Source organism: Narcine bancroftii, chromosome 7 (genome assembly GCF_036971445.1).
Source record: "Narcine bancroftii isolate sNarBan1 chromosome 7, sNarBan1.hap1, whole genome shotgun sequence".
NCBI lineage: Eukaryota > Metazoa > Chordata > Chondrichthyes > Torpediniformes > Narcinidae > Narcine > Narcine bancroftii.
Genome location: NC_091475.1, coordinates 202,067,841 through 202,095,806, shown reverse-complemented (window position 1 = coordinate 202,095,806; position 27,966 = coordinate 202,067,841). Strand labels below are relative to the sequence as shown.

General features: G+C 44.8%; 2 protein-coding genes across 6 annotated transcripts in view; both read left to right on the top strand.

Moving 5' to 3' along the window:
- The first annotated feature begins 3,391 nt into the window (after positions 1-3,391).
- LOC138739619 (E3 SUMO-protein ligase ZBED1-like) lies at positions 3,392-26,094 on the top strand. 2 transcript variants are annotated; one of them, XM_069892016.1, is made up of 2 exons: positions 3,392-3,474; positions 22,916-26,094. In XM_069892016.1, exons 1-2 carry the CDS (start codon positions 3,421-3,423, stop codon positions 24,950-24,952), a joined length of 2,091 nt encoding a protein of 696 aa, XP_069748117.1. In that variant the 5' UTR covers positions 3,392-3,420; the 3' UTR covers positions 24,953-26,094. The 2 variants fall into 2 exon arrangements, with proteins under 2 accessions (XP_069748117.1, XP_069748118.1); XM_069892017.1 differs by lacking the exon at positions 3,392-3,474 and adding an exon at positions 4,895-4,981.
- Positions 3,395-27,966, top strand: part of dhrsx (dehydrogenase/reductase (SDR family) X-linked) — a 228,790-nt gene continuing 204,218 nt past the window's right edge. For 2 of the 4 annotated variants that reach the window (XM_069892021.1, XM_069892018.1), the window contains exons 1-2: positions 4,732-4,981; positions 9,033-9,101. In XM_069892021.1, the coding sequence (XP_069748122.1) occupies positions 4,747-4,981; positions 9,033-9,101 (304 nt within the window). In that variant the 5' untranslated portion in view covers positions 4,732-4,746. Of the gene's footprint in view, positions 3,475-4,731; positions 4,982-9,032; positions 9,102-27,966 lie in introns of those variants that run through there. The other 2 variants (XM_069892022.1, XM_069892019.1) reach the window with 2 other exon arrangements.

Below are 27,966 nucleotides of genomic sequence, written 5' to 3'. Positions count from 1 at the left end.
GAATCCCATTCCCGATCGCTGGCACTGTCAAGGCCTTGCAGTAAATGCTATGCAAACTGTCCCACAATTGCCACAATACACGTGTAGAAGTTTAAAGCTGTATTTGATTGGAGTATCTGTCAAGTCTCCTCTAATTTCTTAGAGAGCGGAGTGTGCCTTATCCACAGTTGCTTTGATATGCAGGCTCCAGGAGAGCTTCACCAATACAAAGTTTCCCAACAACTTGAAGGAACTAACCCTCTCCACCACCATCCCATCAATGAAGAGAGGTTCCTTAGCCTCCCCTTCCTAAAGTTCACAATAAGCTCCTTGGTCTTGCTGATGTTGAAAACAATATGGCTGTTCAGCCACCGCCCAACTAGGTTCTCTATCTCCATCGTGTAATCTGGTTCATCACTTTCACTTATTCGGCCAACAATGGAGACATCAGCGAATTCATAGATTATGTTGGAGCAAACCTGGCTCCCCAGTCTTGCGTGCACAGGGAATGGAGTAGGTCACCAAGCACGCAGCCTTGGGGTGCCCGTGTTGATGATCTGCGAGGAGATGGTGATTTTGCTGATTTACACTGATTGGGATCTGCCGATGAGGAAGTTGCAGAAGGAAGAACAGAATCCAGAAATCACTCAGTTTGGTCATCAGCTTTGCTGGTATGATGGTGTGGAATGCCGAGCAATAATCAATGAAGAACAGCCTGATGTAGGTGTTCCTGTGGTCTAGGTGTTCTAACGTAGAGTGGAGGGCCAGCAAGATGGCCTCTGCTCTTGACCTCGTGTGGTCTATCCCTGTTCATTGGAAAATGTCATGGATGTGGGTTTCCTTACACTGACATTACCATTCAGGTGGCTATTAATTTGGTGTAAAATGTTTCCAGATATCAAAAGGGCAATAGCACAGTGTTGGACTGAAATATGAATGAGATGAGGTGAATAGGCTTGATATTTGGTAGGGAACAACTAAGAACTGTGTTGCAATTGGGCTGGGCTGGGTCAGGCACACTGCCTAAGGCAGTGGATTTCAAACTTTCCCTTTAAACTCACATTCCACCTTCAGCAATCCCTATGCCATAAATGGTCTGTGGTTAGTAAGGGATTGTTGAAGGTGATATGTGAGTGGAAAGAAAAAGGTTTGAAAACCACTGTTTTAATCATACCTAATTGACTCATTATGTGGACAGTTTCATAACTCCAAAGGAAATGGGCCATTAACAATTTTTCCTCAAACAAAATATTTCAGTAACAATTGGGTCTAGAGCAGTGATCTTCCCATTCACCTTAAGCAATCCCTCACTAATCACAGAGCACCGATGGCATAGGGATTACCTTGCCATTTGGTGTGGGCAATCATATCTCTCCATCCATCATGATCTCTGACCCTCCAAATTTCAGTACTTGCTTCCCTTGTTCTCCTTTGGTGAAAGCTCCATCTTTGAGTTGAGACTGTAGTTGATGTTCAGTTCATGATTAGACAATGGAAAATACTAAAATGGTTTCCCATTGCCTTCTTCAGTTGCAGTGTCCATACTTGACGGTAACCCTGCCATTGATCAGCAGATTCACCTGCCTGACGTTTTCAGTTTTACAACCATAAATTCTAAATTGTAGAATCTGCTTGTAAAAATAAACCATCCACCATTCCCAATCAGGGTCTCGTGATCCTGATTGGGAGGCTAAATAAGTGCTACATCTTGCCCACAGGTGACCTGTAGGATATCAGACGGAAGGAACACCTTACACCTCCTTTTGCTGACCAGTTGCGCAGCACTGATGCTGGGTAATAGTACAAAAGATGCAATATTACACAAAGTATCATGAGCCTGGAGGAGGTTACATGCTTGATGCATTTTGTAAAAATGTAAAATGGCAAATTTGGCTCTAACCAGGGTATTGGAACCAACAGAGACAACATTATACGCAAACTCATCAACCCACACATAATATACATGCTCATCTACACCGGTCATTCTCAATCTTTTTCTTGTCTTTGCCCCCCCCTCCCCCTACCCCCACCCCACCATCATAGGACTCTGCTCAACGTTTATGGGCCCCCTTCCCTGTGAAGAAGAAGTTTTGGTTTCTTCCATACTTCTCTCCAACTGACTACATAAAATAGATAAAATAATATTTTATTGTTTCAATCCATGGCCCACCCCTCCCCCAACTAAATGTGTTGTGCCTCATTGCAAATAACTAATTGAGGGTGGTATGGTTGGCCTAGTGAGGGCAGCATGGTTGGCATAACGCCAGCCCCAGGACTGGGGGTTCGAATCCTGCGCTGGCTGTAAGGAGTTTGTAGATTCTCCCCACGTCTGCGTGAATTTTCCCTGGGGGCTTCAGTTTCCTCCCACCATTCAAAAATGTATCAGGGGTGTAGGTTAATCGGGCAGCATAGACTCGTGGACCAAAATGGCCTGTTTCTATGCTGTCTGTCTAAATTTTAAAAAAATTAAATTAATACAACGCATACAAATGTACATATTTTATACAAGTATGTGCAATGCACAAAAATTAAAAATAGTTAAATATAAATGTTATGTGCATATGATACCAATGCATATCTACTCACAAATATACATACTCATGCACTTCGTTGTTTTATTTAGATAATGGTTCCATTCCAGTTTTATGGTTTCCGGAGACAGATAATGTGCCTATTATTCAACGCCGAATCTGCCATAGTGGAGCAAGAGCCACTTGACAGGGGTGGGTGTATAGGATGGGAGGTGATGGACTTCCATTCACATTTATTCTGTGTTCCAGTTATGAAAAAAATTGGAAGCTCTCAGTACCAGCCCTTTGCTCCTTCATTATTCAAGAGTGTTCCCTCAGAATCTTTTAAGATGGCCGAGCTGGGATATTGATGTTTCAGGGATATGATATTGAGTTTGTGATCCCATTGAAGATGTTATTAGAGCTTTAATATTGGTGATGTTTGTTTGAAAAGGGAAGTTATGTGGCTGCATTTTATCATGCCAATAAATGTGTTGGACTTTGCAAAATATCTGTGTTGTGTGGGAAGGGAAATGTTCGGTGGGATTCAAAGAGTAGCAAGTCTGGACACAGGAAGGATCGTTATGAGAAGACACATAAGGGGTTCACAGCAGGGATAACACACATTAACATTCTCAATCACAAAATACTGTATAATCAGTCACATTGGACTTATCACTACCTATACAGTACAGTTCCTCATATCTGAAATTCCATTAACCAAAAAGTTCTATTCACTAAACTTTTTTTTGGGCAATGACAATGATGTCACATGTTGAAAAAAAATATCACCTGACTTGCTCACTTGGGGCCAGTTTGGCAATAACAGTGCTCAGAACCAGCCAGGAAGACAGACGCTGAATGGTTTGGGTGTTGGCTCAGAGAAGCAGGCTAGAATCTTGAGACATCAGTGAGCGACTAGAGGAAGTCAATGGGTCAGGCAGGCCTCGGGGACAAATTAGAATGTCGATTGTCCTCGTTTCAGGTAGCTCCCTCCCCTCTCTCCATTTCTCCTTTACCCTCCACTGTACTTGATTCTCCACTGTTCTGGTGTCATCAAGGAGAGCAGCCTTCCGGGTAGGACCGGGGACCTTGGTGGGGTGGTGTCGGGGATTGGCAACGGTGGTGGGGGATGTCAGAGATAGGTGGCGGTTGTGGGGAGGTGTTAGGGACTGGTGATGGCTGATGTGATTGTGCGGCTTTTGTTTTCTTTTCAGTTTTGTTTTATTAGCCATTCGGTCCCAAGTTTTTTTGAATATGGGGAATATACTGTACTGTACTAACAACTGCTCACAGTCATACAAAACAGCACAACCCAGTCACATCGAACTTAACCCTACCAATACTATCAACTATGTAGACTTATAACGACCAGGGCTTACTTGTCTAACATGGGCAAGGCTCCAAAGCTATCTTACAGTCCCGTTCCCTGTGTAGTGCACACCTTACCAATCACTCCTCCAGCATTGTTCACAGTTCACAACCTGGAGTGGAGCAGGGTTTGTCTCAGGACCGGAATAAAGAGGAAAAGCTTCTGCACGTGGTGGACTTTATAGTAATGTAGGCTGGAAGGTCCAGCCCTTGTAATCACTAGGTGATTAAAGGGGCGAATGGTCAGGTGTGAACTAATGGGTGGACAGAGTCCAACCTTGATTGGCAGGTGATGTGCCATCCAACTAGGTTCCGGACAGAGTGGTCACGGGTCCCTCCACAATCCACATTCCCACCAGGTTCCAGATGAAGGAGGTCACGTGACCCTCCACAATCTCAATTGCTTGGTGATTATTTTAGGGCAGTGGTACGCCCGAGGCCATCGGTGCTCCGTGATTAGTAAGGGATGGCTGAAGGTGGGAGGTGAGTTGGGAAGGGAAGGTCGAGAGCCGCCGCTCTCGACCCAGTTGTGACTGAAATATTTTGCTGGAGAGAAACTGTCATTGGGCCGTTTCCTTGTCATTTGCAATGACAATAAATTGAAATTTGAATCTTGGGAGAAGGCTGGAGGGCTTTGGACTGGGTGGTCAGTGGGATGAGGCAGGCAGGTGGTTCGGCACAGACCAGAGGGGCCAGTTTCTGGGCCTTAATGTTCTACGATTCTCGACAGACTGGCACATATTTTAAAGCTTGTTCCTTTCAGCACTTCTGTGTGTTTTATTTGCATTTTTTAAAAATAGTTCATTTGGAAGTTTTGTACAAATGCATCCCCTAAAAGATGCTGTATCATCAATACCAATAATACATCAAGCAGCACACGTTTGCAATGCCTCCATGGTCCCAGAACATGTTGAAAGGGCAGCGCAGGGAGCAGAGGAGCAGGTGGGACCGTTTGTACCCGGAACCAAAGTGCGGGGGCAGGAGTCGCGGCCCCGACGCGGGGGACGGAAGACGTTGGGCACTGCCTGGCATGTCGCCGCTGGCCGCCTGCCTCTGGACCTACGCGGTGGGGGTGAAGGCGCTCGTCGCCCAGCTGCTGGGTCGCTGCTTCTCGCTGCCAGGTTAGAATCGGGCGGGGGGGCGGGGGGCACCATTCGCCTCGGATCTCCCAACCCCCCCCCACCCCCTCTCTCCCCCACCCCCTCTCTCCCCCACCCCCTCTCTCCCCCCACCCCCTCTCTCCCCCACCCCCTCTCTCCCCCCCACCCCCCTGGCTCCCCCCCCACCCCCCCTGGCTCCCCCCCCACCCCCCCCTGGCTCCCCCCCCACCCCCCCTGGCTCCCCCCCCACCCCCCCTGGCTCCCCCCCCACCCCCCCCTGGCTCCCCCCCCACCCCCCCTGGCTCCCCCCCCACCCCCCCTGGCTCCCCCCCCACCCCCCCTGGCTCCCCCCCCACCCCCCCTGGCTCCCCCCCCCACCCCCCCTGGCTCCCCCCCCCACCCCCCCTGGCTCCCCCCCCCACCCCCCCCTGGCTCCCCCCCCCACCCCCCCTGGCTCCCCCCCCCACCCCCCCTGGCTCCCCCCCCCACCCCCCCTGGCTCCCCCCCCCACCCCCCCTGGCTCCCCCCCCCACCCCCCCTGGCTCCCCCCCCCACCCCCCCTGGCTCCCCCCCCCACCCCCCCTGGCTCCCCCCCCCACCCCCCCTGGCTCCCCCCCCCACCCCCCCTGGCTCCCCCCCCACCCCCCCTGGCTCCCCCCCCACCCCCCCTGGCTCCCCCCCCACCCCCCCTGGCTTCCCCCCCCACCCCCCCTGGCTCCCCCCCCACCCCCCCTGGCTCCCCCCCCACCCCCCCTGGCTCCCCCCCCACCCCCCCTGGCTCCCCCCCCACCCCCCCTGGCTCCCCCCCCACCCCCCCTGGCTCCCCCCCCACCCCCCCTGGCTCCCCCCCCACCCCCCCTGGCTCCCCCCCCACCCCCCCTGGCTCCCCCCCCACCCCCCCTGGCTCCCCCCCCACCCCTCCTGGCTCCCCCCCCACCCCCCCTGGCTCCCCCCCCACCCCCCCCTGGCTCCCCCCCCACCCCCCCTGGCGCCAACTTCTGCCCTCTTGAGGAACCCAGATCCATATTTCTCCTCGGCCCAGCTTTTCCCCAGCACTTTCATCCCCCCTCCTCCCTCCCAGCCCCCCTCACTCCCAATCCGTAGCATGTTGAAGCTGTATGAAGCCATTTTCCCCCCCCATCACCACTTTCACCTTCGCCATCAATTACATATTCTCTACTCCTGTTTTTCACCACCCCAACTTCTGCTTCCCACTCCACCTCCCACACACCAAACTTTCACATATCAGACTCTTAATAAAATAGACCATTCTTCTGTCTTGTGGACAAAATTGTTTACCAATCAATCTAAACGTCTTCATTAAAGAAGGATAATGGTGGTTGTCATCAGAAAATTGATTTGCTTATTGGAGGAGAATTATGTGAAGTCCAGTGGTCCAGTTATTGCATTCATCTTGATTAATGTGTGGATAGTTTTGAATAGATGTTGTGGACTGGAGAGAACAGATCAATCGTAACTGAGATCATAAATATTTGTACGATGTATGTGCTTCCTACTGTAAAGAAAAACCAGGCAAATAACAGCAATGGGAAAGCAACAAAATAGCATGGAGCGCATTGCCCAAGGCTGCTGGGCAAACTCAGCAGATCACGCAGCATCCATTGGAAGGAAAAGATAACCCACATTTTGGGCCTGAGCCCTTCATTAAGCTATGAGTCAAAACAGGCAGATGCTGGAAAAAAAAGATAGGGAGGAGAAATGGGAGGAAAGACCTCTCCTGTCCCCTCTTTCCCACCCCCTCCCCCCCATCTTTTATTCAGACACCTACTGTTTTTGGTCCCTACTTGATGTTGGTTACTGCTTACTTCCAAAGGTTGCTGTGTGACCCAAGTGTCTCCTGGAGACACTTGGGTCTTGCATTCGACATCAGAGTTTGGTAACTTTCTTGTGAGTAATGTTGAGCCTATGCTCCTTGTATAGGTTAATAAATCATTGTTTGACTATTTTGACATGCAGAACAAGAGATATCATCTTGGACTGAACACTGGACAACAATTTTTTTTCAAAAGGTTTTCTTCCTGAAAATAAATGGGGACTATGATGGACAACTTCAAGCTGAACAAAAATATAATTTCAGTTTTGTTGCATTACGTAGGAAGTTGGATAAACATTACATTAGTTTTTTTAATTGAATTTAATGTGTTTAAACACATCAGATGATACTGAGCCATGCCCTCAGGTTGACTGCACAAGTTGCACTATAAATGTAAGAAGGCCAGGGTTTATCTTGGCCACCAATTTTATAACCGAAGTTGAGTTCATAGGCTTTCTTAATAAGTGCAGTCATGCTGCGTCTCTGAGCCTTGAGCGTATACTCGCCACAAACATAACCATGTATCACAGCTTTGTGACATTGACAAGACGTTTCTGCTGTATTGAATCTTTCTAAAGATAATAAATGATATTGTTAAAGTACACTCACTCTGCTATTGCCTGAAGAACATGCATAAACATGTGTCCAATCTATGATCTGTGTAATGCACAGCATCTGTATATGTGAGCTGCGTTTATCGCCTGTCTGCATCTATCCTGACTAAGCATGCCCAGGTTAAGACAACATTTGCATAGCACCTGCACTGTGTGCAGGCATTCTTGGACTGACCAAATAGCTTGCTTGGTGGGCAATACACCAGGGGACTTAAAATATGACAGGAAATCACAAAAAAAAAGTTATATCAAAAAACAGTATATCATAGGAAAATTTTAAGACTATTTTCTTGCTCCTCATGAAGTACACCCAAAATTGTTCAGTAAGCAAAATCTTTGTTGTCCAGTGTAATTAGTCCATGCGTAAATAATAATGCGTAAATAAATAATAATGAGATAGACAACAGACTCGCCAAGGCAAATAGCGCCTTTGGAAGACTACACAAAAGAGTCTGGAAAAACAACCAACTGAAAAACCTCACAAAGATAAGCGTATACAGAGCCGTTGTCATACCCACACTCCTGTTCGGCTCCGAATCATGGGTCCTCTACCGGCACCACCTACGGCTCCTAGAACGCTTCCACCAGCGTTGTCTCCGCTCCATCCTCAACATCCATTGGAGCGCTCACACCCCTAACGTCGAGGTACTCGAGATGGCAGAGGTCGACAGCATCGAGTCCACGCTGCTGAAGATCCAGCTGCGCTGGATGGGTCACGTCTCCAGAATGGAGGACCATCGCCTTCCCAAGATCGTATTATATGGCGAGCTCTCCACTGGCCACCGTGACAGAGGTGCACCAAAGAAAAGGTACAAGGACTGCCTAAAGAAATCTCTTGGTGCCTGCCACATTGACCACCGCCAGTGGGCTGATAACGCCTCAAACCGTGCATCTTGGCGCCTCACAGTTTGGCGGGCAGCAGCCTCCTTTGAAGAAGACCGCAGAGCCCACCTCACTGACAAAAGGCAAAGGAGGAAAAACCCAACACCCAACCCCAACCAACCAATTTTCCCTTGCAACCGCTGCAATCGTGTCTGCCTGTCCCGCATCGGACTGGTCAGCCACAAACGAGCCTGCAGCTGACGTGGACTTTTTACCCCCTCCATAAATCTTCGTCCGCGAAGCCAAGCCAAAAAAGAGACAAATAATATTTATCTATTTTAACCTTGTATATTCTGATCCTCAATGCCCCTAAATGTTTATTTCTACCAGCCTCTGAATAACTAGATAAATGCCAATCTTTTGAACTAAACCCATACACTTTCTAAATCACCTGTGGTTCACTAGGCCTGCTGAGTTTTTCCAGCATTGATTTTTTACTTTGTTTTACACTAGAGGTTGGTTTGTTGCTCCTTTATTAAGTATCAGTCCTAATTATCTGTAAGTAGTCAGAGACCCTTTTTCAGTAGATTTTGTGACTCCTTGTGTTTACAAGGCTTGTCTTGTCAGGTATTCAGTGGTGTTTTGAAGATGATGGGGATTTTGGTACAAGTCTTGCCATTGGATATCAAGGTGAGATGGTAGAAATGTTGGTTTTTCAGGATTTTTTTTTTTTGCTTGTTATTTCTTTGATGCAAATACACATTTGTCACTCCCAAGTTTGAATGATGTCATGTTCTTTCAGGACCCACTTCATCTGAAGTAGTCATTGGTTGGAATCAAGCTTATATGAACACTCTCTCCTTTGCACTTTGTGAGTTCTTTGTGAGTTCTTTGTGAGTTCTTTGTGAGTTCTTTGTGAGTTCTTTGTGAGTTCTTTGTGAGTTCTTTGTGAGTTCTTTGTGAGTTCTTTGTGAGTTCTTTGTGAGTTCTTTGTGAGTTCTTTGTGAGTTCTTTGTGAGTTCTTTGTGAGTTCTTTGTGAGTTCTTTGTGAGTTCTTTGTGAGTTCTTTGTGAGTTCTTTGTGAGTTCTTTGTGAGTTCTTTGTGAGTTCTTTGTGAGTTCTTTGTGAGTTCTTTGTGAGTTCTTTGTGAGTTCTTTGTGAGTTCTTTGTGAGTTCTTTGTGAGTTCTTTGTGAGTTCTTTGTGAGTTCTTTGTGAGTTCTTTGTGAGTTCTTTGTGAGTTCTTTGTGAGTTCTTTGTGAGTTCTTTGTGAGTTCTTTGTGAGTTCTTTGTGAGTTCTTTGTGAGTTCTTTGTGAGTTCTTTGTGAGTTCTTTGTGAGTTCTTTGTGAGTTCTTTGTGAGTTCTTTGTGAGTTTTTGGCTTTGTGTGTTCTTGGCTTCGCGGACGAAGATTTATGGAGGGGTAAAAGTGCACGTCAGCTGCAGGCTCGTTTGTGGCTGACAAGTCCGATGTGGGACAGGCAGATGCGGTTGCAGCGGTTGCAAGGGAAAATTGGTGGGTTGGGGTTGGGTGTTGGGTTTTTCCTCCTTTGTCTTTTGTCAGTGAGGTGGGCTCTGCGGTCTTCTTCAAAGGAGGTTGCTGCCCGCCGAACTGTGAGGCGCAAAGATGCACGGTTTGAGGCGATATCAGCCCACTGGCGGTGGTCAATGTGGCAGGCCACAAGAGATTTCTTTAGGCAGTCCTTGTACCTCTTCTTTGGTGCATCTCTGTCTCGGTGGCCAGTGGAGAGCTCGTCATAGAACACAATCTTGGGAAGGCGATGGTCCTCCATTCTGGAGACGTGACCTACCCAGCGCAGTTGGATCTTCAGCAGTGTGGATTCGATGCTGTCGGCCTCTGCCATCTCGAGTACTTCGATGTTAGGGATGAAGTTGCTCCAATGAATGTTGAGGATGGAGCGGAGACAACGCTGGTGGAAGCGTTCTAGGAGCCGTAGGTGATGCCGGTAGAGGACCCATGATTCGGAGCCGAACAGGAGTGTGGGTATGACAACGGCTATGTATACGCTAATCTTTGTGAGGTTTTTCAGTTGGTTGTTTTTCCAGACTTTTTTGTGTAGTCTTCCAAAGGAGCTATTTACCTTGGCAAGTCTGTTGTCTATCTCGTTGTCGATCCTTGCATCCGATGAAATGGTGCAGCCGAGATAGGTAAACTGGTTGACCGTTTTGAGTTTTGTGTGCCCGATGGAGATGTGGGGGGGCTGGAGTTTTGTGTGCCCAATGGAGATGTGGGGAGGCTGGTAGTCATGGTGGGGAGCTGGCTGATGGAGGACCTCAGTTTTCTTCAGGCTGACTTCCAGGCCAAACATTTTGGCAGTTTCCGCAAAACAGGACGTCAAGCGAATGTGTGTGATTTACCTCAAGGTACTCTTCTTCTGTTCAAATTTTGCTACTGGTTTCTCATTTTTACTTTTTAATATAATTTCAATCTTTATTATACAATATTAAAATTGTACGGTTTGTGGGCCAGGGAAATACAATATTTCTCCTAATTTGGTGCTTTGTGATATTACCGTACCATTTTGAAAATTGACCAATAAGGGAAAAATATGCAGGCTTCTAATTCAGACATTTTTAGAATCCAGTTCTTGTGACCTATTTCATCATTTCTATTGCCATCTCTTCTTTGGCTTGGCTTCGCGGACGAAGATATATGGAGGGGGTAAATGTCCACGTCAGCTGCAGGGTCGATTGTGGCTGACAAGTCCGATGCGGGACAGGCAGACACGGTTGCAGCGGTTGCAGGGGAAAATTGGTGGGTTGGGTGTTGGGTTAGGGTTACTTACTCAGGAATTTTATTGATCATACATCAGAGAGAGGGGTGTGAGGAATTTTTCAGAAACTGAATTGTGATGCCAAGACTGGCTATCACAGGTTCGAGCTGATTAGACAATATAAGCCACCTACTGACATCTAACGTTACCGGTAATTAAAAACAAAAAATGATTTGTGTATGCGACAAGTATAAAGTGATAAACTAGCTGCTTTTCAGAATTTTTTTGAGGGATAACAAAAAAAACTTTGAGGAAAGCCTCTGAGTGCATTTTGTACAATGTTCTGATGGGAGTCAGTGTACTGTTATTAAATAACATATAACAACCTTGTATCGTGTCCTCTATGAATTTTTGCATGGCCATTATGTAGGATCTCCTTTCATTTGTCACAGTCAAAACAAGCTTTTTGTAGTAATTCGATGTAGGTTAAGCCAGATTTAGGTCATTGGCTTTGGAGACCGGAAAGTAATACATTTAAACTTTTGTTTCCTTTAAATCTCTTTCAGACAATGAGAAAGTAATAGTACCTGCACCAGTTTAGCTATTCTGTTCAGAATTCCTTGGTGACAGTTACATAGGAGCATAGGAAGTAAGAACAGGAGTAGGCCAAAAATGGCCCATCGAGCCTGCTCCGCCATTCAATACGATCATGGCTGATCTAATTTATGACCTAACTCCTCCTACCTGCCTTCTCCCCATATCCCCTAATTCTTCTATCATGTAAAAATTGATCTCACCGAATTTTAAATATGTTTAATGAGGCAGCCTCAACCACTTCCCTGGTTAGAGAATTCCAAACATTCACTACTCTTTGGGAAAAACTATTTTTCCTCATCTCTGTCCTAAATCTACTCCCCCAAATCTTGAGACTGTGTCCTCTGGTTTTAGTTTCCCCGGCCAGCTCAAAAAACCTTCCTACATCTATCCTATCCATACCCTTCATAATCCTATATGTTTCTATAAGATCTCCTCTCATTCTTCTGAAGTCGAGCGAATACAATCCTAGACGATTTAATCTTTCATCATAGAATAGTAACACAGAAGGATGCAATACAGCTCATTGAATCCTTGTCAATTTGAATTATTAATCTGGAAAGCGTGTTGAAAAGATTCACTAGAAGGTCATCAGGACTGGTGGGCTTGATTTATAATTAGAGGCTGGACAGGCTGGGACTTTTCTCCCTGGATTGTAGGAGGGACCTGTAGGCCTTTATGAACTGATTGAGGGACACATACAAGGTAAATGGTTGTTGGCTCCCCCCTCCCCCCCCCCCCCCCCCCCCAGAGTAGAGGAGTAAAAAACTAAAGGGCATAGATGAGATAGGAAAGATATCAAAGGGACCTCCAGGGCACCTTTTATGCACAGGGTAGATGGAACAACCTACCAGATGAAGTGTAATGTTTCAGAGACATTTGGAGAGATATATGGATGGGATAGTTTAGAGAAATATGGGCAGAACACAAGCAAATGAGACTAGTTTGGTTTGACATCTTGGTTGGGAGGGACAAGTTGGGCCAAAGGGCCTGCTCCTATGTTGTAAAACTATGATTCTAACTTCTTTGATACCTTGATGAAGGGCTCAAGCCTATTTTTGGTTCTATATCTTTGCAATATAAAGTACACTGACTTGCTGAGTTTTTCCAATATTGTGTTTTTATTTTGAATTCTAAATCCTTTGATGCTCCAATTGATCGAATTAACCTTTCTCTTCTTAGCCCCTTTGACAAATTTTTGATTTTTCTTCCCCTTGCTGTGTCCTTTCCCCATCCTTCCATACATGTTAATTCTCATCTGAGCTGTTGAATGCATTTCTAATTTCACACAGTGCATCAATTGCTTCAGTTAACTTAAGTATTTAAATGGCATGTGTTATGTGTTAATTGGCCTCCTAATAATGCTAAGTTAAACTGGATTGTCATTTTTTGGTTTGACCTCTGCTCAACCCACCTCCTAGAACATTGCAGCATAAATACAGGCCCTTTGGCCCATGATGTTGACCCAACCAATATAAACCTATTCCCCAACAATTTAATCCTTTCCTATCTCCTACCCATAATCTTCCATTTTTTTCACATCCATGTGGCTATCCAAATGCCTTTATTGGATCAGCCTCCACCATAACTCGGGCAATGAATTCCAGACACCCACTACTTTTTAAAAAAACTTGCCTCTGACGTGTCCCTTACATTCACCTTAAACAGATGATCTCTGATATTTACTATTGTTGCCCTGTGGAAAAATGTGCTGTCTTTCCACTCTGTCTATGTCCCTCATAAACTTGTATACCTCTATGAAGTTATCTCACATTGTTCATTCCTCCAAAGAGAAAAGCCCTACCTCTGTTAGCCTTACTTCATAGGTTTTCCAATCCAGACAACATATTCAATAAACCTGAGTTTTAGATAGTTGCCTCATTGGCTCACTGCTCTTGAACTCAATCCCTAACCTAATATAGGCCAGCATACTATAAGCCTTCTTAACTACCCTATCAGCTTACGTGGTAACCATGAGGGATCTATAGACTAGGACCAAAAGATTTCCCTGTTTCTCCATACTGTCATTGACCATATACTCTACTTTCAATTTTGACTTTCCAAAGTTTATTACTTCACACTTATTTGGATTGAACTACCTGCCACTTCTCCACCCAACTCTGTATCCTATCTGTATCTTGCTGTAACCTACATCAACCTTCTATAACACCTCCATCTTTCGTGTCATCTTAAAACTTACTGACACACCCTCCTTCTTCAGCCAGGTCATTATTAAAAATTGCAGAGTCCCAAAGCAGATAGATTCCTGCAGAATCCCACTATACGCAACTTCTTGGCAGAATATGTTCCATCTACTACCTTTTGTAGGCAAGCCAATTCTGAAGCCAAGTAGCCAACATTCTATAGACGCCATGCCTCATGACTTTGTGAATGAGCCTATCATGGGGCCCTGGTTAGGCACCTCACTAAAATTCATACCTTATCCACTACCTTGCCTTCATTACTTTCTTTTGTCATCTCCTTCAAAAACTTATTTACACTTGTGGATCATGACCTATCCCTCAAAAAGCAAAAACTAGCCCTGAGAAGATTATGCTTCTTTAAATGCTCATAAATCCTAAGTCTACAAGAATTCTCCTACTACTGATCCTCTCTTCCTATTTCTGACTTCCTCCCACATTGATGCACAAATGATCTTTCCACAATGTCTTCCCTTTCAATAGGTGTAATATCTCTGATTATCAATCTTCCACCCCCCCCCCCCCCCTTTCCTTCCTATCTATCCCTTTTCAAAGATCTAAACATTGAAACATGCATTAGCCAATCCTGTCCTTGCATCAGCCACGACGTCGTCAGTCCTCTGCCCCTTTTATGAAAATACTAAGCTCAGTGGAAGTCATGTTGGGAAATTGGAGTTCATTAATAGCACCCCAGAAATTTGTAGCCTCCAGCACCAGGCAGCACAAGGTCCATGGAACACCAGCAACTCCTGATTGGCAATCAGTCTCTGTTCTTTTTAATGTTATTTGGCCCAAGTCTTGGAACTCCCTATCCAACACCACAGGATTGTAGTGAGGTAGACTGCTCATCACCATGATGGATGGGTAACTTCCAACAAATTGGTCAGGTTAACTGTGTGCACAGTTTTAGGTTGGCATAGTGGTTAGCACAGCGCTGTTACAGTGCCAGCAACTGGGTTTCGAATCTGGCGCTGTCTCCCCTGCCTGCATTGGTTTTCTCTGGGAGCTCTAATTTCTTCCCACCCTTCAAAATGTACCGGCACCAGCAATGCCACCGCCTCTTGTGTCTAAATTTTTAAAAAAAATTAAGCATAGGAGGTAATGTATTTGAGACTGAGTGGAATTAACAACCAAATAAGATGGCAGAAGCAACTTTGCGGCATACATTTAAGAACTTGTTTGGTTTCTGTAAAGGGCATTAAGAGGAATGCAGGGATAATGGGAATATGGTATTGAGGTAGAAAATCAGCTGTGATCATTATCAATTGACAAGCTGGCTCAAGGAATTAAAACATGAAAGTTTGCAGACACCATAGTTGAAGTAAAAACACAAAGCTGGAGAAACTCAGTAGGTCAAACTGTGTACTCTATCTTTTTTTTTGGCTTGGCTTCGCGGACGAAGATTTATGGAGGGGTAAATGTCCACGTCAGCTGCAGGCTCGTTTGTGGCTGACAAGTCCGATGCGGGACAGGCAGACGCGGTTGCAAGGGAAAATTGGTGGGTTGGGGTTGGGTGTTGGTTTTTTCCTCCTTTGTCTTTTGTCAGTGAGGTGGGCTCTGCGGTCTTCTTCAAAGGAGGTTGCTGCCCGCCGAACTGTGAGGCGCCAAGATGCACGGTTGGAGGCGATATCAGCTCACTGGCGGTGGTCAATGTGGCAGGCACCAAGAGATTTCTTTAGGCAGTCCTTGTACCTCTTCTTTGGTGCACCTCTGTCACGGTGGCCAGTGGAGAGCTCGTCATAGAATACAATCTTGGGAAGGCGATGGTCCTCCATTCTGGAGACGTGACCTACCCAGCACAGTTTGATCTTCAGCAGCGTAGATTCGATGCTGTCGGCCTCTGCCATCTCGAGTACTTCGATGTTGGAGATGAAGTCGCTCCAATGAATGTTGAGGATGGAGTGGAGACAACGCTGGTGGAAGCATTCTAGGAGCCGTAGGTGATGCCGGTAGAGGACCCATGATTCGGAGCCGAACAGGAGTGTGGGTATGACAACGGCTCTGTATACGCTAATCTATTAGGTACTCTATATAACAAAGATAAAGGCACATAACCGATGTTTCAGGCTTGGGCCCTTCCTCAAGGTCTATATGTTATCATATACCATGCAGTTTATACCTTGATGGAGACCTCAAGCCCACAGTGTTGGTGATGCATCTTTAACTTTGCTATGTAAAGTACACCAGCTGAGTTTGGTTCAAGGAATTCCCTACTCTCATTATTTTGTTTGCTTCTGCCTTCAAAATGTAGAGGAAATTATTGGCATGCAGAGAGCAAGTGCTATTGTGTTCTAACTTGTACAAGTAATGAGCAATTAGCGTCTTGATTTAAATTTGCTGTTGAATGGTGAACAACAGTTGCTTATTCATCATACCCATGAAGAAGCTAAATGCCTGTAATTAATGGGTTGACAATACACAAGTGCAACACTTTATTTTTCCTTGGGAAAGTATGGGGAAAATTTTAAGGGGTGCAAAAATGCAAGTTTGGATAATGAATCTGAAGGAAGAGATGTGGATTACAGTCAAAAGCCCCTTTTCCACTGGCACCTTGTCAAAGGAATTAACAAGGAATTTTCTGATCCAGCGGAAAAGGAAAACAATCAGCACACTGGTGTCAAATGACATCAAATCACGCCGGGGATTGATGGCCTAGACCCCTACTCGTATCCCCGGCATCAACTGACGCTGACGTGCTGATTAAACCAGTGGAAAAAGGATAACGTCCATCCATTCTGTTCCATTCGATGGTAGACTCTCAGATCCCCAGGGATGAGCGTGTTCAGCGGGAAAACGGTCAGTGTCCCAGTTCAAGGTGGCTCAGTGGAAACAGCGCAACGGCTTCCTATTCCCAGGACACTGCACGGCTAATTAGCTGGGATGCCAGTGGAAAAAAGGGCTAAAGTATTGCTGGAGAAACTCGACAGATCAAGCAGAGTGTCTGGGTAGAAATGTACAGTCAACAATTTTGCCAGATGGGGTCACTCTGTAGAAATCTTTGCAAACATTATTGAAGTGGATTGCTTTGGCTTGAAATAGTATTTCATAATCCCACCACCAGACATACCTTTGCCTAACCTCACCTCTCTGCCTTCCAGAGTAAGTTCCCTCCGTGACTCCCCCCCACATCCACTCATCCCTTCCCAACAAGTGGCACCTTCCCCGTGACCACTTGCAGCCACACCTCCTTCCTCACCAATATTCGGTCCTTTCAAGTGAAGCAACACTTGACTTTTGTATCAGTGGGAGTTATCTACTGTATCTGGTGCTCCTGCTGTGTGTGTGTGTGGCCTGCTCTACATCATAGAGTCCGGAAGTAGACTGGGAGACTGCCTCCCTGAGCACCTTCATTCTGTCCACATCAGTGACAGGGATCTCCCTTTAGCCAACCACTTCAATTCTGCGCCCCACTCCCTTGCTGACATGTCTGTCCGTGGCCTTGTACTGTCCCACCAAGACCACCTGTAAATTGGAGGAACAACATTTAATTTTCAATCTGGGCACTCTCCAACTGGATGGCATTATCATCGACTTCTCTGATTTTTGCCAACCTACTCTCTGTTATCACTCCCTTTCCTTTCCCTTAATCCAGCTCTCACCCCATTCCCTCTCTATTCACAGTCTTCCCTCCTTTCCCTGCTTGCTGGTGGGCCCTCCCTCCCTTATCCACCTTTTACCTCCTGCCTCTGAGACTGTGCTCCTTCCCTTGCCACTTCCCCCATCATTTTGTTTGGGTGCCTGCTGACGGTTTTTCTCATATCAAGGCCAAAAGGTTGGTTATGTATCTTTATATTTGCTATATAAAGTACACCGTTTGACCTGTTTAGTTTCTCCAGCATTGTGTTTTTACACTTTCGTGTTTTGCCAGTTTTGTGCATAAATTCTCTCATTCTGATGCTGGCTAGCAAAATATAGGAACATAGAACTCTCACATTTTATTCATGATAAATGATGTTAAGCCTGAAAAACAAAGTTTCACACTTGGAGTTCGCCATACTTATAGTGCACTAACTTGGAGCACTGTGTTCAATTCTGGTTGCCTCATTACAGGTCGGATGTGCAAACTTAAGAAAAGGTGCAGAGGAGATTTACCAGGATGTAACGTGGATTGGATAACGTGTCTTTTGAGGAAAGGTTGATTGAGCTAGGACATTTCTCTTTGGAGTGATGTAGGATTAGAAATGACTTAATAGAGGTGCCTAGAAGCACAGAAAAGGTGGAGAGCCAACACGTTTTCCCAAGGCAGTACTGACTCAGACCAGAGAATATCTGTTTAAGGTGAATGGAGAAAAATTTAGGGGAGATGTCAGAGATAATGTATTTTTTTTTACCCAGAGAGTAGTGGGTGCTTAGAAACCATTGCCACGTGTAGTGGTGGAAGCTGGTACAATGGGAATATTTAAAAGGTGGGCACGTGAATCCAAGAAAATGGAGGGTTCTGGACAGTGAGGCTGTGTATTTTGTTTCTTTGCTCCATGTGTTATTTTGCTGATCACCTTGTGATGAAGATTTTTTTTGATGAAAGATGAATAGTTTGCTTCAGGGCATCATGATTAGCGCAAAACTGTTTCAGAGCTTGGGATCAGGATTTGAATCCAGCACTGTGTGTTAGGAGTTTGTATGTTTTTCCTGTGTCCACATGGGTTTCCTCCGGACGCTCTGGTTTCCTCCCATCGATCGAAACATGCCACGGGTGTTGATCAATTGGGTGTAAATTGGGCTCATGGGCCGAAATGTCCTGTTACTGTGCTGTATGTCTAAATGTAAAATTTATAAATTTAAATTAAATGATGGTCTTTTCTCTGTGGCTCCGGATGATCTCAATGTGAAAGAGAGCTTGTGAATTGCATTTTTAAATCATCACGGCTATCCCTTGTTGTTGAGGATGATGGCCTTTGATCCGTTGATCCACCGAACAAAGACACCTGTGCATATATTTGTTTAACATGTACTTGATGTTGCATTCCAATAAGCACACGATACTTCACAAATCAACCAACTAATTCCAATGGCATGAAAAACACAGCGATTGGAGCTGATGGATTTGTTGCAGCCTTCATCCGTCTTCACAGCCATTGAGTTCAGAGTAATGTCATCCACTGTCCCACTGTTGAGGACTTGGTTGGATTGTTCTTTGTCAGGGACCTCACCTTCGATCTCACCACCATGATTGACCCTACCAGGATCATAGCTCCAGAAGGCATCCACTCTCGGGATCACAGGACCACACAAGCTTCTCCAATACAGCAAGGTGACAATCCATGGAGAAGATTTTAAAAAATAACACCGCTTTGCAATGAATTCTTGCAGTTCAAGTATTTGCCTTTTCTTTCAAGACCAATGGCACTAAGCTAATTTTGTACGTTGCTCAAAGGTCAGTGCTGCAATAATCTGAACTACATTCTCGCAACTAATATGAGGTTAAATGACGTGTGAACAGTTATTATTGACATGACAAATTATATTTCTGCTCCATCAATTTGTTAACTGCATTAAGAAGTCACATTAACATTCACGAGTTGCAAACAAGATTGTAAGAATTATGCTTAATGCAGAAAAGGAATTCTGTAGTACAGAGACACATACTTTTATTGTTACCATGGATTGCGAAGAATTTTTCTTCAATCATCACTGTTTTGTTATTCTCTCCATTTTAACTGTAGGTACTGAATTTACCAGTTGGTCCCGTGTTATCTGCCTTTCGACAACTTGCTCACCTGAGTAATCATCGTGTCTCAGTTAGTGAATGCTGGCCTACCCTGTCATGGAATGCACTTTAGCCAGTTTGTCATCAATCAAAATTTTCAGACTTTGTTTCTAACTCTGTGACCTTGGCTTTTTTTCTCCCCCCTCCACCCCCCCTTCCTGGTTTGCTCAGGGGTGTGTTAGCAGTTCAGTAAAATTGTGAAACACGAAAGTCTGCAGATACTGTGATGGTAGTAAAAACACAAATGCTGGAGGAACTCGGTTGGCTTCGCAGAGTCCTTAGGAGGTAAAGATGTATAACTGGCATTTCAGGTGTGAGCCCTTCTTCAAGGTATACACAAAGAACAGGCAGGCATCTGAATTAGAAGGCTCTTTTACACAGCTTTGGTGGGAGTGTAAAAATGTCGGGGGAATTTATTATGTAAATTCTATCCTGTAATTTTTCCACTGGGACCTCTACGCATTTTTACGAGTGGCTGCAGTGTATAATGACCACAGGCCTAATGAATACGATGTTCCCTCTCTGACAAACTCTGCAACACAGGAAGGCTGTGTAACAGTGCCCCTGTGTAAACGACTGCACCAGGATACACTGGAGCTAAGTGTGCTAATTTTTTTTCCGGAATAATTCTGAAGTTTCTGTGTAAGCCAAAAGACTGGGGAGGGAAAAGGGAAGAATGGGAGGAGGAGGTATCCAGACCAACAGACAATGGGTGTTAACTGGATATGATGAGAAGAAAGGTGAGAATTGATTATGGCTATGTGAAAGGAGATAAAGGAAAAAGGGAAGAGAGAGAAGTAGAGGAAAGGAGACAGGGGGCAGAAGATGGGGGGAGGGGGTTGATATGGGAGAAGTCATTGTTAAAGCCATCTGGTTGGAAGATGCCCAGACAGAAAATTGAAAGGCAGCTCTGGTCTTGTCATAGAGTTTCCCACCTACACTAATTCCATTTGTTTATATTAGGTCTTAATCCTTTTATGTCTTGCAAATTTAAGTGCATGGCTAAATGCTTATTAAATATATCTGATTTCAATTCCATTTCCTTTGGCAGTATGTTCCTGAAATCAAACCTTCACCTTTCCCAACAAATTTCCTATTGAGGGATGCACCACTTAATGTCAGTTTAGGCAATGTCCGACCACATGTACATCTATGGTCCCATAATTATTTGGTTACCACTAGCAAGTCCACAGCAATTTAGAAAAAACAGTCACTAGCTATAGGAAATTGTATACTGTATACCCAGACTGATCCCACTGTCCCTGTCTCTCCCCACAGCCCATGTCAGTCCCCACACTGATCTGACTGCTCTGCTCTCCCCCCAACAGTCCTGTGTCGGTCCCCACATTGAACCCTACTTGCAACTAAAAAGTTTACAGGTACACTACAGTCTCCCATATAGCTTCACTAAGTATAGTGTTCACACAACATTGACATGCATAATGCCCAATTTCACAGAATGCATCATGGCCATTAAGCGGCGCATACCTGTACTCACCTTAAAACCCTGCCCAGTGCTCAAAAGTGCTGGAGAAATCCAGCAGGTCATGTTGAAAGTCAGTCAGATTCCTGAATTTAAAAAGTTGGGGGGGGTGGGGGGTTGTGTGTGAAGGGATTTGCAAACATGTACCAAATACCAGAGGACATGGGTTCAAGGTGAGTGGAGGAATTTTGGGGAGATGTCAGAGGTGAGTGCCTGGAATGCATTGGTGGTGGAGATGGGGACGTTCAAAAGATTCTTGGATAGGCACATGGATGTAAGAAAAATAAAAGGTTATGGGTGTGAGGTAGGGAAAAATTAGATCGCTGTGAAATAGGTTTACATAGGTCGGTACAACATTATGGGCTCAACGGTCTGTGCTGCAATGTTTTATGTTCTCAAATAGGTGAATACAGGTGAGGGAATGAGAAGACAAAGAAGCTGAGAAGTGATGGGGAAAGAGGGGCAAAGAAAGAACTCTGATAGGAGAAGGGATGGGAGTAGGGATCTGGGAAACAAGAAAATAGAGTAGGGGAGGTACTAATGGAAATTGGAGGAGTCGATGTTGATGCCATCTGGTTGGTGTCTGCTGTGATGTTGTCCCTCCAATTTGTTGTTGGTCTCAACTAGGCCGTGAGGCCATGGACTGACAAGTCAGTGTGTCATTGAGGTATGGAATTGAAGCGGTTGGCCAGTGGGAGGTCATTGCTGTTGCAGCAGGCAGAGCGAAGGTGCTCAATTAAATGATCTCCCAGTCTGCCTCCAGACTCCCTAATGTAGAGGAGAGAAAGAGCGTGAGGGAGAAGGCGCAGGTGAGGCTTCTGTACCGCTTTTTGGGGCACATTGCTCAGCACTTTGTGGTGCCACACTATTGTGTATAGGTCCGTTATTAGGATTCACCACTTTCACAAAAGGAAATGAACAGCAAAATTTACAATGTACACATGCAAACACATAAAGAAATGTAAACAAACTGCAAATCAGAGACAGGAAAAAAATCAGTAAAGTGGAAAAATAAGAGTTATTAAATAAGTCCATGATTGAGTTTGTTGTTGAGGAGTCTGATGCTGTGAATATTCCTGTGAAAATTACATTGCTTGGATTTGGCTTATATATGTGGATCCAACGTGTGTGTGTGCATGTGTGTGTATTTGTGTGTGTATAAATAAATAAATGAATATATTTATATAAAAATAAAAACAAGTGCATCCTTTAAAGTTCCGATTACTGATATTTTCACATGAGGCTGGTAGACTTTCAAGTGGATGGGAACGATGCCTGTTCAATACATTGCAAATGGAATTGTTTGCAAGGTTGTACATATGGTGGGTATATAGAACGAGCTTCCAGATGAAGTGGCGGAGGCAGGCTCGATATTACCATTTAAGGAGGAGTTGGATATGTTTATGGACGGGAAAGGAATGGAGGGTTACGGGTTGAGTGTAGGTCAGTGGGGTTAGGTGGGAGAAAGTGTTTGGCATGGACTAGAAGGGCTAAGTTGGCCTGTTTCCATGCTGTATTTGTTATATGGTTATGAAGGTTGTGAATACATTGTTTTGAGTAGCTGGATGGCAAAACCTCCTTTGCATATGTAAATTTGCAAGTTTGAGTGAAATTCCTGGTGACAGTTGAGGCACATCACAGTGCTCAGGGATGGTAACTGCTGGAATGTGACCAGTGGAAAAACCCGACCAAGTTCAACATTTCAGGTTGTGAAGCGTAACCATGTTTTAATCTATCAGTCGGCATGCCCTCTGGGCAGATCCAATCTGCTTGCCAGCTCATCAGCTCATGAGTCATTCTTTTACGTTGTCCTGCCTTCGCTTTCTGTTCTCGTTTCTTTATTGCTTAGGAAGTAATCAGGTAGGTTATTAACATGCAAGCTTTGGCCTCCATATTCTTGAAATGATGTATTAGTTTAAAAAAAGTGAATGAAACACTAATTATCTTTTTTTTCCTCCCCTTTGGCAGGCTGATGTTAAATGGAGGAAAGTTCCATGTATAGAATTGTGTCTAGGAGCCATGGAACACAAGACCTCCGAAGGCTCCACCTCACACCTAAAACTAGTTTGTCACCCGAGGGCGAAAAGTAAAGTCTGGAAGTATTTTGGATTTGACACAGATGCTGAAGGATGCATACTGCAGTGGAAGAAAATCTACTGCAGAATTTGCCGAGCTCAAATTGCTTATTCTGGAAACACCTCCAACCTTGCTTATCACCTTGAAAAAAATCATCCCAATGAATTCCATCAAGTTGTCAAGAGCAACACTGAACAGCCGAAGGAGCCATTTGCCTCTTATTTCTTGAAGCCGGAGTCTGAAGGTTCGCATTTGAACATGCAAGATACCACCTGGAAAGCTTGTTATAGTCAAGACAGTAAACGGCACCAGGAACTGACCTCTGTGGTCGCCAGCTTCATATGTGAAGGACTTTATCCTGTCTCCGTGGTGGAGGAGCCGACCTTCAAAAAACTCCTGAAAATGGCTGACCCGAGGTTTGAGCTCCCTGGCAGGAAGTATTTCACGAGCAAAGCTATCCCTGAACGCTACCATGTCATTCGCACTGCTGTAGAAAAGGAGTTGGCTCTGGCATCGTGGTGTGGCATTACTGCAGATCTGTGGATGGCACAGGCTCAAAACCGATGCTACTTGTCTTTGACCGCCCACTTCTTGGGTGGTACAAGCAGCAACTCGAACACACTGAAATTCACCTCCAAATGTCTCACCACCTTCGAGGTGGCAGATGAGTACACAACGGAGAACTTGGCTCATGCCCTTGTGGAGTCCTTCAGAGAATGGGGAATCAGCAAAAATGTGTTGGGTGCCACAACCAGCAGTGAATGTGAAAGTGTGGCGAATGCCTGCTCCTTGCTAAATCTCCCAGTGCATATGCCATGTTTTGGCCACGCAATCAATCAAGGGATAAAGCGGGCTCTCCAGCTTCCGAAACTTGGTACCCTTCTTCTGAAATGTAGTAAGCTGGTTGAGTACTTCAAACTGACTCCAAGGGCGGCCTACACCTTAAGCGAGAAACAGAACCAGCAGTGTTTAATACAGAATCAGCTGATAAATGATTGCAGCACTTGGGGAAACACCCTTTGTATGCTGCAGCGCCTGAAGGAACAGCAGACTGCAATTGCAGCCACACTATTTGAGGACAGCATCAACTATCATTTGATGCCAGAATCCATTGAGTGGAACTCCATTGAAGGGTTGGTGGAGTTGCTGCAGCCCTTCCAGCAAGCCACTGAGATGATGAGCAGATTGAAGTATCCAATCATTAGTATGGTAAAACCTCTCCTTCATGTCCTTTTGAACTCGGCCTTGAAAGATAGCGATTCGGACTCTCACTTACTCAGTGCAGTGAAGGAGACGATTGGCAAAGAGTTGTCTGAAGCGTATCAGTTATCCCCAGATCTGGAGCTTTTCCTCCACTCGGCGACTTTTCTTGATCCAAGGTACAAGAAAGTCCCATTCCTGTCCATTGTCCAGCAAAAGCAGGTTGAGAATAAGATCATGGAGGAAGCCACCAGTCTCTTGGAGAAGGACAAGGACAGCTTTGCCGGAGGAGAGGGGAGCTTTGCCTTTGAAGAGCCACCATTAAAAAAACGCTCAGCACCACTGAAACCCTACAGCAGTGGGAGCATCAGTTTCATGCTGGCGGAAATTTTTGGGCAGGCGGGAAGCCGGGACGAAGACCAAGATGGATGGCGCTCCCAGGTCATGGAAGAACTGAACAACTACAAATCCCAGAAACTTCTGGAACTGTGCGAAGATCCGCTCGCCTGGTGGTCTGACCGAGTGGCTTTATTTCCCATCCTCAGTAAAGTGGTGCGGAAATACTGGTGTATTCCTGCCACCAGCATCCCATCCGACCGCCTGTTCACTGCGGCAGGCAATCTGGTGAACACCAAGCGAAACCAGCTGGCTCCAACTGGAGTTGATCAGCTCCTCTTTCTTTACGAGAATACTCGGGTCGATCCTGAGGTGGTGGCAGATGATGAGTAGGAGTGAGACTGGACTCGTGGCAAGGACAGATCAGACAATGAGAACTGCTGAAAGAACTTAGCAAATCAGGTAGCATTCCTGAGTGGAAAAGGATATTACGTATTTGAAGGGGTAAAGAAGCTGGGGAGAGACCAGGAGATGATAGGGTATTGGAAAGAAGGTGCGAGAGTGGAGAGGCAGAGGAAGTCCTCCATCTGGATCCACTGTTTCTATCTCTTTACCTGCTCTTCTACTTTTCTCTGCCTCCCACCCTCGCTTCTACCTGTCCCTCTGCCCCTCACACCTTCTGTCCAAGACCTGATCATCTTGGGTCTGCCCCAGCTTGTTTTTTCCCTTTATATCATGCCTTTAAAAAAAAAAAAAAATTCTGGTCTCGATGTGAAATGTTGAAACCTTTCGTACCGTACCCATGGATGCTGCCTAACTCGCTGCGTTTCTCCAGCAGCTTACAGGAGGGACATATTTGATCAAGAGATAAAATACGAAAATCTGCAGACACTGCAGCACGAAGTTGGAGAAACTCAGCAGGTCAAGCAGTGTCCTTTGTATAGCAAAGGTAAAAACGCACAACCGACATTTCGGGCTTGAGCCCGTCAGAAAGATTCCAACATCTGCAGTTGTTGTGTTTTCTGTTCAGGAAATAATTTGTCCATTTGTGAAAGAAGTGAACTAAAGGGTAATCAACTTGTTTTTGATTTAAAATAAATAATTTTATTTTTTTGGAATGAATATATGATGTGATGTGGTGTATATATAAAAAATTATATATATATATATTGGATGACCAAATGTATAGATTTAAAATTTTTATTTAAGAGCCGACACTGATAGGATGTATTTGTTTTCATCCATCAGACAAGGAAGTGTTTGTTGCACCAAAAGTTAATTCCAACATTGCATATGTAATTCCTGGAAAAAGTGAAACAAGCAATAATTTGACATTCCTGTAATACTGCTGCCATGTTGTTTTTTGTATCAGCCATTGTTGCAGTCAACATTATTGGAAATAACACATTCACAAACCTTGTGAGATTGCACAGTACAAGAAGGGCTAAAAGCTGAAAGTTGGAGAAAGATGTAGCTCTGATAAAGGAGACTGCTTCATATAGAAAGGTTATGAAATAAACTTTCAACATGCTCTATTTTTGTCTTGTTTAATTATTAGGGAGTGAACAATTGCAAGTTTTCACCTGATAACTTTTGGCCACTGACCTCGTGTAATGTTGTGTATTGTCTCGTCCCTTGTGTGTACAGTCTGTCAATCGGATGTGTAGTAATTTCTTGTTTAACAGCAATTAAACCAAATTTGAAATTCTGGAAAATAACTTGTGAAGTTTCACAATAGGTGCAATCATTTATTGTTCAGAGCCGCTTGGTTTGTTTCATTGCTCTCACCTTCTCTGTCTAAGCAAAATTTCATTCTGTAGCACTGTTAAATTGAACCACAGAACACTACAGTGCAGAAACCGGCCATTTAGCCCATCTAGTTGGTGCTGAACTGTGATCAATATTAACTATCAAAGGCATTTTAATATTGGCAGAAGTTCTCCTTCTGGTTATCTGCTCTTAATATTTTTTTAAAAAATGCAGCGCAAGTTCATAGTTTAAAATTTTGCTCTCGGTATGTTGCATTTCAAAAGCAACCTGGATTGTAATGAGTACCATTAGCATTTTAAAATATTGCCTTGTGGAGTTGGCATTGACTCGTGTACACTAGCTTGGGCTAGACAATGGTACTGCTGCATTTTTTCACTTCAATTTTTAACACAGTAATATCTTGTCCAGATTGTGGACTGTTGGATTCATGGTGGACTTTCTGAGTTTATTTTGAGCTGATATTTTTATTTTTTGCAAAATTTCTGCAGGCATTTGAATCCTGGAGCTGTGCTCATGGAACACTTTTTTGCAAGGCTTAATATTCCAGGTAATTGTCAGAGTATTGTATTCTCTGCACGACTTCATAGAGGTACAGAGCCTTATTGAATGGAAACTGCCCCACAGGCCCACTTTGTCCATGCCAAACAATGTGTTCTTCTGCTTGTCCCATTGCCCCCATTAGACCCATGCCCTTCTACGTCCCTCCCATCCATGTAGATAAACGTTTCTTAAAAGGAAGCTATCAGACCTTTCTCTACCACTATGTCTGGCAGCTTCTTCCACTGCCCAACAAGTGAAAAACTGTCCCATCACATCCCTTTTAATTCCCACCTACTCATCTTAATCTGCTACTGTATTGACGCAAGAAGCATAGAACACCAGCACAGAAATGGGAACCTTCGGAACCTTCTATTCTGTGCTGAACATTTTTTTTTGCCTAGTCCCACTGACCTGCACCTGGTCTATAACCCTCCATACCTTTCCAATCCATGTTCCTGACCAAATTCTTCTTAAATGCTAAAAATGAGCCCACATTCACCACCTCCTCTGGCAGTGTGTTCCACATTCCCCTCAAATTTCTCCTAAACTTTCCCCTTTCTCTCTTAACCTATGTCCTCTGGTTTGTATCTCACCTACCTTCAATGGAAAAAACCTAACTAATCCCCTCATAATTTTAAATACCTCTTTCAAACCTCCCCTCATTCTTCTACACTCCTAACCTGTTTGACCTTTCACTGTAACTTAGTTCCTGAAGTTTGGGCAACATCCTAGTAAATCCTCTCTGTACTCTTTCTATCTTATTGTTATCTTTCCTGTAGTTAGCTGACCAAAATTGCACATGATACTCCAAATTTGGCCTCACCAATGTCTTTTACAGCTTAAAATAGCATCTTAGCTCCTATACTCAATACTTTGATTTATGCCAAAAGCTCTCTTTACAACCCTATCCACCTGTGACACCACTTTCAGGGAATTGTGTATCTATTCCCAGGCCCCTCTGTCCTACCGCACTCCTCAATACCCTACCATTCACCTTGTATGTCCTTTCTTGGTTTGTCCTTTTAAAATGCAATACTTTGCGCTTGTTTGCATTGAATTCCATCTGCCATTTTTCTAGCTGATCCAGATCCCTCTGT

What these genes read in the sequence shown, in the direction of transcription:
- LOC138739619 (XM_069892016.1), top strand. Translation starts at nt 3,421, where the DNA reads ATGGGTCAGGCAGGCCTCGGGGACAAATTAGAATGTCGATTGTCCTCG. An exon ending in GTCGATTGTCCTCGTTTCAG is followed by an intron (nt 3,475 to 22,915) that starts GTAGCTCCCTCC and finishes CCCCTTTGGCAG; the next exon opens with GCTGATGTTAAATGGAGGAA.